This window comes from Berghia stephanieae, chromosome 2 (genome assembly GCF_034508935.2).
Source record: "Berghia stephanieae isolate SIO BIC M18660-M18661 chromosome 2, UCSD_Bste_1.3, whole genome shotgun sequence".
In the NCBI taxonomy this organism is placed as follows: Eukaryota; Metazoa; Mollusca; class Gastropoda; order Nudibranchia; family Aeolidiidae; genus Berghia; species Berghia stephanieae.
In genome coordinates, this window is record NC_088361.1 from 114933016 (window position 1) to 114943311 (window position 10296).

At 35.4% G+C, this 10296-nt stretch overlaps 1 protein-coding gene across 1 annotated transcript in view; it reads left to right on the forward strand.

Moving 5' to 3' along the window:
- Positions 1 to 10296, forward strand: part of LOC144966312 (tetratricopeptide repeat protein 37-like) — a 56891-nt gene that overhangs the window by 39020 nt on the left and 7575 nt on the right. The window contains exons 33-39 of the mRNA XM_078902549.1: positions 2974 to 3103; positions 3451 to 3625; positions 4746 to 4922; positions 5140 to 5251; positions 6467 to 6604; positions 8679 to 8791; positions 9388 to 9483. Coding sequence (XP_078758675.1) covers positions 2974 to 3103; positions 3451 to 3625; positions 4746 to 4922; positions 5140 to 5251; positions 6467 to 6604; positions 8679 to 8791; positions 9388 to 9483 — 941 coding nt within the window. The remainder of the gene's footprint in view (positions 1 to 2973; positions 3104 to 3450; positions 3626 to 4745; positions 4923 to 5139; positions 5252 to 6466; positions 6605 to 8678; positions 8792 to 9387; positions 9484 to 10296) is intronic.

Here is a 10296-nt window from a genome sequence, read left to right on the forward strand (position 1 = left end):
CTACAATAAGTATGACTTCTTCACTCCTTTACCATATTCGCGGGAACGTTTAATGACAAAACTGTAGAATCAGTGTAGTAAAGTGTTCCATGGTCAGTAGGGAGTCCAGGAAATGATTATGACATTGTTTACATTGTGTAACTGGTCCAAATTCATCACCCACGATAGCCTAGACATCTCATAGACTGCTAGATATTCCCAGTGAAATTTGATACCCCACCCCTACACTTGTTACATATTTGTTGAACTGAATGAACATTAGTGCAACAGAAAGTAGACAGTTTGTACTATGTACTAGTGTGAATAATAATAAACTGCAACGTCTGATTGTTGTTGTAGGGATTCCAGAAATATTTGATTTAAACGATAAATGTAGTGAAAATGTGAGTCTACTTTGCTGTGTTCCTGAGAAAGAAATATACTGATGATATCTATGATATTTAGTCCACTGTGTGAGGGGGATTTCAATCTAGAACATGAGTGATATAGATTTACATTTAAGATAATTGTGGCTTGGCTATGCCATTATTTATCAGACCAATTAGACTACTCGCTTCACTGACTGCAGACACGTGCCATGCCAGAGTGCAGGTAAAGAGAAGGAGAGTAGTGACATCTTGACCTAGCATCTCAACTAAGTGATCCGCTGGTAAACCACTGTGCAGTGTATGATGTGTCAATTTCCACTCTCAGACTGTTGGATATGTTTTACCTTTTTTATTATCCGTATGTTAAGGACCAAAACAATCACAGAGCAGGCATAAGGGCAATTGTGCAAAGGCTACAAAATAGCAAACTGGAATCAAGGATTTACCAAATTTTTGAAATTTTGAGGGAAAAATGCAAAATCATGACAAAAGATGGAAGGCAGAGGAAGGAGAGAATTGTTGAAAGGTTATTTTCCAACAGTAGGAAGACAGTCCTCCATTTGAACTTTTATGTTGCTGCTCTCCCAATGCTGAAAGAGTATGTTTGTCAGTTTAAAAAAAAGATCCTATGATTCACAAGTTACATGACAGCCAGATCAGTATTACCAAGAAGTTCCTTGTCTGTTTTATCAAAGCAGAAAAGTTAGTGGATATCTCCCCCAAGAAAATTGCATCCTTAGATGTTGGTAGTGTAGAGAACAATCTGGAATTGAAGGACATTTTCATTGGCAAAGTCACTTCAGACACTCTCAAAAGTTATGAGAAGAGAAATGAATTCCTCATTACAGTCTCGAGGACATACAGGCATTGTGCTAAACATCTGCTTGTAACATTGCCTCTAAACAATCCACTAATAGTCAGTCTTTCAGCCTTAGATCCAGAGGCTGCCTGTCATAGTGTCATTGGCAAAGCCTTAAACACTCTAGCTAGTCATTTTGGGCACTATTTATCTCAAACGGAAATGGAACTTGTTTTGGTGGAAATAAAAAAAATTGTCATAACCAAGAAGGACTTTAATGGGGAAAGGGTTGATTTGTGGTGGAATAGAAATAGTGACTTTCCTATTCTTCAAAAGCTGGCTAGGGCTTGCTTATTCATATTTCATGGCCCACGGGTAGAGGGTTCCTTTTCTAAAATGAAGGATATTCTTAAAGACAAGTGTGGCAACATGAATATTTCAACATTCTCTGCCATACAGACGGTGAAGTATTCTTTGAAAGCAAGGAATGCCACTGCCCTGGAATGCTTCAAAAGAAAAGACATAGATCACAGTGAAATTGATCCTGTCCTGATAAGTTGCATTAAAAAATCTCGCAGCAAGTATCATGCTGAGTTGCAAAAACAGAAAGAGGAAAAGGAAAGAAAAAGACAAATGTTTGATCAAGCAGTTGTAAAGGCGGAAACAAAAAAGCAAGCAAAGGCAGTCCGGGAGAAGGCAATTAAAACAGCCTATAAGCTTCATATAAAGAAGCAATCCAAACAGGTTGGGCCCCCACCTAGAAAGAGGCCCAAAACACACTAGTACTCTTCAAGTACTCAAAAGAAGTCATCCTGCCTACTTTCCTGTGGTGCAAGAATGTTCTAGGTGAGTTTTCCGTTTTTCCGAGACTTTTCCTCCTTTTTGACTTTTTGTGAGTATCATCACTGCTTAGGAACTCATCTTGTGCTGACTTTTCTGTAGCCAAGTTCATCAAATACAATTCTATGGGCAGAAGTTTCCGAAATTTCAAGACTGCTTGCGATTTCATGAAGTTTCAACCTCTTGTCTTGACGAATAAGCTCATCAACTCGCTTCACATTGTCTTCTGACGTCGCAGTTATCGAACGCCCTCTCCCTTCCCTGTCTGTCAAGTCGGAATGGCCGGCTTCAAACAAATTACACCAGTGATAGACTTGTGTACGGCTTATAACATGCTCACCATATACACTCTGAAGTTCTTTATGAATTTCGGTAGGATTCAGACTTTTGGCGTTCAAAAAACGTATGACAGCTCTGATTTCCTCCTTTGACCAAGTTTCAAGGTGGGCCGCCATCTTTAAAATCGTCTAGAAATTCATTGTGGAAAATGATGCACTTCATAATTTCTGGAAATATCCGTCAGGAAATAAGGAATATCATGTCGTTTACAGAATTAAAAAATCTCCACTGGTTGCTGAGCAATGGGCATTTTTCGGTTATTTCTGAAAGAGCCCTCGTATATGGCTGATTAGTCCATTGGAGTCATAAGATCAGAGTTTATTCTATTTTTCTATGGTGTTTGACAGACTGTAAAAATTGTTAGTCAACCTTTGGGTAGAATGCTAGTCTATTGCAAAGTACCTACCTAAATGAACAGAGGGGTCAGAAATAAGTCTCAACTGCACCCGGGTTAGATAACAGTCTCTTTGCTTGTGAAGCGAGTGCTCTACCAACTTAACAGTAGGAACACTTATTATTTGGAAATTATGCTAGTTTAATGCTCAACCAGTTGAGCGATCAGGATTTCCAAGGTCTGCATAATTGGTTGTTTTAATGAACAACAATTTTTGTATTGAAAACTTTCAGTGTACAAAGCTGCTTTGGACCAAGTGCCAGATGGTGATGAAGGATTGAAGTCTCAGGTATATGCAGCATTGGCCATGGTGGCCTTCAAGGTAGAAGACTTGGACGAAGCCAAGACTCAGCTCTTCAACGGGTGAGATTTTAATTGGAAACAAAATGAGCCATTCTACATATAAAGTCTCAAAATCTTAAATGATTGCACCTTTATTACTTTCAAATGAATAATTGTAATGTTTCAAAATTATTGAAAATATTCCAGTAAACCAAACTGTTTTGATGTATACACTTTCAAGTTTATTAATATATGTATCGATATTAATTCTGCAAATTTCTACAATGTTGGTCTGCTATGCTGTTGTGCTGATAATATTTTAAAAGTAAACTTTGCATTATGGGGTTTGAATTTTTCTACAGCATCAGCATGGGGTACCTTGCTATTAAAAAGATAATCAAATTAATGAAATCCCATGTACTTTCCAGCTTTCAGACTGGATTGCCTTCCTTACATGGTCTTCTGGCTATGTGTGCCTTGGGTTTGTATCAAAGGGACATGACTCTTGCTACAGCTGCCTTGGATGAGTTGGCCAAAAGGCATGATGGGAAGGAAGTGATTGAGAAGATCGCACTTGTCACGCTCTACAAACATGTTCTGGAGGTCAGTCTTTGGTCATTAGTTACACTTTTTAACCAGTCACCAATTGAGCTCTTGCTCTTCTTTCTTGTCTCTTGACGTTTGAATGAAATTTCTTTTATAAATTTGTTGGAATTGTGACTGTGGTCAAAAAGAGAAACTTTTCTGAGAGTCATGCAACCAGAGCTTGACCCTTGCTGAATCACTCTGTGATCTCTGAGTTTTCAATGGGAGGGGCAGATAAAAATTGATATCGTTGGAATATAACCAGGATTTATGCATTCTTAGATATTTGGATGCCTTGCCAAACTACGGTTAAAAGACTTCTAAGAAAAAAAAAATCAATCTCAGCTCTGTCACCTTAGGAATGTATTATACAGTAACAATTTAATTCGAACCAAGTGATTCTTTATCAATTTGTCTGATATCTTTATGGAATGGTTCAGCAGATCAGTTAATGAGTCTCCGAAGTTGTAAAATAGTTGTTACCATGAGGCATGTAGGTTGAATACAATACATGAAATACAAGCAGGTGTATAGATATTGATTTGATGAAAAGGAATGAAAGGTCTTTAATCAAACAAATCGGAATTAACAATATGAACCATCTTTAGTTTTTAAAAAAACCAATAGATTTATTTCAGGTAGTTTGGGTAGCTCTATTTCCTTGTCAATTGACTCTCCAACTAAAACACAAGATTTGACACCTTTTTTAAAAGTCAAATGTCAGATTTTAAAAACTTTATTTGTCTTCCCAATGCAATGTTTACGTTGTAGAATTTGTAACTAGGAAAAAGTATTTTACAATAGGCAATATCCTATCATGCAAGTAGCATTGTCTCTTTGTTATGTATTACATATTATTTTTTTACGAGTAAGGACTTTATACTACTGCCTCATGAATTTTAGCAGAAACAGTAACAGAAGTTGATAAGAAATTTACCCGTAAACAAAACAATTTTTTTGAAAATTAGCTAAAATTTGATGACATGGCTACACAATACATAATCATTTTCAAATTAAACACTTACATGAGCTTAAATCTGATAAAAATGAATAAAACATGATTTTCCTTTTTTTTGTGTGTGTGAGATGCATGAAAGAATTAAATTTGGTTCTCTCTCTTTCTCTCTCTCTCTCCCAGGAATCTGTCGATGATGGGGAATCTTTCTTAAGAAAGCTGATCCAAACTCACCCTGAAGATGCCAAGAAACTTAGAACAGTCCTGGCCACATTCTTGCTCGACAGATATCCTGATCGCAGTGCTGATGTTTTGGATTGTATCAAGGAAGAATGCAAAACAAATGGGACACAGAGCCTGGTAATAATATGAACTCATTATTTTTGTTCTCATTTTATATTTTTTTTCTCTAATCATTTCTCTAATTTCTCTAATTGTTATGATTTATGTTAAAGTCTGTTTGAAGCTGAAAATCAATGAAAAAATTTATTACATAAAATTGAAAATGTAGTTGAAAAATACAGTAAAATATTTAGAGAGTTAGTGCGATTTAATTGGGTGTATGATTTTCTTTCAGTCTGAGACTGTTATCAAGACTTTGGCTCAATTACAAGCTGGAATGCACAATCCTCACAATAACGAAAGTAACGCCTTGAAATCTGCTCAAAGGGCTTTTCATCAGAATCCAGGTAATGCTATAAGTACAGAGAAATAAATTTAAACATTACTTTATGACACATTTCATGAAAGTCCCTATTGTATTTAGATCAGACTTGCACACCCATTTGAACCACAGTAATAGAAGAGCCAATGCCTTACGCTACCTAAATATTTACAGAAAAAAACAGTCGAAGTAGTGTATTGTGTTTTTGTTGTTGTTTGTTGTTTCTTTTTCCAGCCTTTAGTTATGTTTTTCTTTCCTTGGTGTCTCTATCCATTGGTTATAAAATAACATTGAATTTCAAAAACTAAATATTGTATATAATCCCTACAATCAAAGACAAATTATTTTTTATATATTATGATAACATAGTTTTAGCACACAATATATCACGCTCAGAAATAATAGTGAAGGTGAAATTGTGATTAAAAAAAAATTGTGTCAAACAATCACCAGCTCAATCTTAATGATTAAATTCAGCTTAAATGTTCTCAAGAATTCAAGAAATGAACTTTTTTTTTTTTTTTAGAAAATGAGACAACTATTTTATGTGTTTTGTTGTAAAAATTCCAGAGAGAGAAAAAATGTGTGAGAGTAAGAAACACGGAAATCTAAATAATAAGCAAACATTTTGTGTCATCAATAGTTTAGAACTTATCCTGTTTCATCTTTCATGAAAATTAAGCAACAATTAGCAAGGTCAGTGATTAAATTGGTTACAGGAAGTGCAATCTTAAAATTTTTTGGTCAAGGCATTGTATCCTGATTAAGACATATCTAACTCAACTTGACTCAAGTGTGAATAGTTTTATAGATAGAATGCGCTTGGCCAAGGAGTTCACAACATTGCCATCCGGAAGTATAACGGACCAACACACAAAACTCTGTGTAACCATGAACTTTTATAATCTGGTTAGTACAGTTTATCGAGAACAACTCACAAACGCGGATGGCAAAAAAACAATAACAAAGGCCTGTGTGATGTCATCTTCGTTCTATCTATACCTGTATGCAGCATATTGTAAGAGTCCTTGTATAAAATCAAAGCCTAGCAGGTAATTTGTGAAATGAAGCTTTGATCTCATATGGCTTTCTGGGAGAATAAACATAGCATTGTGAAGTGTATTGACAGTGCAAAATGTTAAAATGTAAAAAAAAAATAGAGAGATAAATGTGTTGTTTTCTAAAAATTTCTTCAAACTGCTTTCTAATTCAATTTATATCTTTTTTCTTTTTCTACCAGGCAATGTATCCACCACTGCCACACTTGTCTGTGCTCTACATGCAGAAGGAATTCTGAGAAAACGATGTGGAGGACGGAAGACAGATTTCTTTACTTTGGAAAAGGCTTTCTTACAGATTCTAGAAACCACGGACACAAGTAGGCTTATTGTTTTGTTTGTCAATGGTTTAAATAAAATTATAGCTTTTTTTCTTTTATTGGGGGGGGGGGGGTCCCAATAGCTCAGTTGGTAGAGTACTCGCTTCACAAGCAAATGAACCCCTTGAGCAGTGATTTTGTAGCTGTTATGCCTGGCAGAAAGTACTTTGCAACAGACTAACATCCTAGTCAAAGGGTAGCAAGAAATTGCTATTGTCTGTTTCACGCTTAGAATTCAGGATAAACTTAAGCTTCCTGGACCTTATGGCTCTGAGAGGGATCTGTCTCTTCTATATATCCATATCATCCATAGATTGTTTTTATACTAATTTTTTAAATGATGTGGCCAATCACATTAAACTGGTATATGTCATGGATAACTACATGCTGGAAATTGAATTAATAGCGGGTGGTTGGATGGGAGCATCACCCTTGAATCATATACCTATGATGTTCGCATGGGTGTACGATCCGATAGTGATGTCGTTTCTTCTTCTCTTTACTAGCCTATCCTGCTTCTTTGGTTTGTGATTGTATTTTTGACAGGGGATATTTTTTTTCCTGTAAATCTTCTGCCTGTTTGTTCTTGGTTATTTATAATTTAGCTTATGATATCTTTAGGTTATGATTTTGATTTACATTTGTACTATTTTTGTTAGATTGCTTGTTTTTTTTTGTTTCAGCGGTCTCTCATATAACCTCAATTGTGTTGGAAGAGACCTAAAGCAACAAACAAAAAAAAAAACAAAAAAAAAACATTCACTTCGATAATACCACATTTCTATTTTCTTTCCCATCATAAAGTCAAAGAATATACTACCTTTCTATTCGATAATATCTGCTGATGACAGAAATAGCACATTAGTGAACATGTCGAAAGTGAAGATTCCTCATTTAATCAGTTAGAGAATTTGAAATGTTATGTTGTAAAAATTTCGAATTTTTAAAATCAGGATACATGATTGATTGTAACTATAAATCAGTATCACCATTTATATATCTCAGACTGTGGCAGTCATGAGTAATGCCGTCCTTCCGAGCCATACTGCTCCTGTAGTCTGTGTTTATCTATATTTCTTAAGCATTTGATAGGAAGCAAAAATTGCATGATACCCTTTGGATAGGATATATGTACTTTTCTATCACAAAATCCTTTTTGCCAAACTCATCTACCCAATTACTGATCGGTTGACACAGAGGTTAGGGAAAAGGAATCTACCACTCAACCTGAGATTAAAATCAGTCCCCTTGCTTGTGAGTTGAGTGCTGTACCAATTGAGCCATCAGGACTCTCCAAACATCATTGTCTGTGTTAACTACATTAAAATATGTATACAGCTGTGAGACAGGGAGACTGATGGGGGGAATCTAATCATTTCAATCAACTGAGAAAATCCCCCAACAAAAACCAAATATAAACAAACAAAATCCACAGTTATAACAACAACTATAACAACAACAACAACAACAACAGCAGCAACAAAAATAACAACAACAAAGAATGTACAAAAAAGCTTCAGTTGCATTATAGGCATACAGTGTATATCAGATTGATTTGGGAATTGAACCAAAAATTTGATGGGAACAAAATAAAAGTCATAATTGGGCAGGAATGAAAAATGATACTTTCACAGTGTACAGCATGGTACTCAATATGCAGGCCTTTTACGGCCCAGCAATCTGGTCTCTGCCCAATACAATGAACAGCCCACTACATTCCCTTACACTGAATGGGCTTGTGTAGTGAATAGGCATTTGTGAATTCCCATGCTTGAAATGGGTCACTATACTATGCTCGTTCCTGTCAAAAGACTATTTTTAAAAATCTTAAACAAAACCAAACAAAACAGAAAGAATGGAGAAGAAAATCCTGTATTGAGAAAAAAGTCTTGTTAAAATTATAATGAACATGCTTTTAAGTGGAAATAAAACACAAAAACCAAACAAAACAGGAAAAATGAAGGGGGGGGGGGGGGGGGGGGGGGGAATTCTGTACTGAAAGAAAACTTCTTTTAAAATTACAATGACTCTACTTGTAAGTGAATATTGTTTTACTTGTTTATTTCTCTTTCAGAAGTGAACATGGCAAATATGCTGACGTGGTTTGCCAAGCAAATGGTTGTCAACAGTATAGAGTTAGGGGATGAAGTGGATGCTCGCAAGACGCTTCATATGTTGAAAGAAGAGGTATGGTGAAAACTTGATTTTTGTTTCGGGTAAAATAGTAATAAACTATATATTAAAAGTTTGGCTATTACCAAGTCCTCATATTATAGCTTTTCACTCTTATTCTTATTCATATAAAATGATTCACTCAGTCAGGCTGAGTGTAAATATCGATGCATCTCCAAAAAATGCAAAATAACTGTATGAAACTAAATCAAACATTTTTAGTATTATACATTTACTTGGATTAAATTAAGGGAATTTGTTTATTTTTTTAGGTAGCTGGGTCTGTTAGGTCAAGTGAAAACTCTACTATAGTTTAGTATCCTTTTCAAATGGTAGCAAGTAATGTGCTGTCAATTTAATGGTACAGAATTTGAGATAAAAAACTCCAGCTCCATGAGCCTCATGGCTCCAAAAGACTTTTAAAAAAATTATTCATTACCTCTTTGTGCACTCCTCATGTGAAAATTTTAAGAGTTGAAAGGTAAAATGATGGAGGGGGTGTAAATTTATTTGTTTTTAGTAGTTTAATGGCAATTTTGGTAATGGAAGGTCATTTAAAAGGTGTCATATTGGGTGATTTACATTGATGAAACAAATCCTTTTTCTCGCAGGACAAGGCCGCTGCATTTGTGGAGGCTGTGGAATTATTTCTTTATTCAACATCCATCGATAAGTGGTGTGAAAAGGAAACTATGTTGGCCATACAGGTGAATGTTAACAATTTACATATTACTTGAACAAGTAATATGCTACCCTTCTCCCTCACTTCTCTCCTGAAAGAAATATTACAATGAAATAACTGATTTCCGAAAACTTTGCATTTCAAACTCTCTCTCTCTATCTCTTGCTCTCTCTCTTCCTCTCTCTCTCTCTCTCTCTCTCTCTCTCTTTCTCTCTCTCTCTTCCTCGCTCTCTCTCTCTCTCTCTCTCTCTCTCTCTCTCTCTCTCTCTCTCTCTCTCTCTCTCTCTCTCTCTCTCAGTCCTGAAGTGAAAAATGCAGTAGCAAGCTGAGAATTAAAACTACAAACACTTTTGAAATGGAGATGTTTAGATTTCAAATTTTACACACTTCACCTTCTTCGGGTGCTTAAAACTGATTACTAAACACAAAAGTCTCATTTGATGACTGTTGTTGAGTATCCAGGGAAAGAACCAGAATTCGACCCCCCCCCCCCCCCCCCCCCCCAAAAAAAAAAAAAGACCATTTTTTCCTGCCCACCTTTATTGGATTAATATGGGAATGAACAGACTTTAGCAGAATTTCAACCAAGATAGCAAGGCTAATGAAAAATGTTTATGCTCTAACAATAATTTGATATTGACCACAGATAAACAATGCAATTATGAGATAGTAGAAGATAACCCAAACACACAAACTGAAAAAAAAAAATCATAATAAACCGGAAAAGGTTTCATCCCTAGGGTGTTGAATGTTTTTTAAATATTATTCTGCTGTTTTCTTCTTATTCTTTTTTTTTTTTTTTTTTTTTTTTTGTTTTGTTTTTTAAATTAAATTTGGA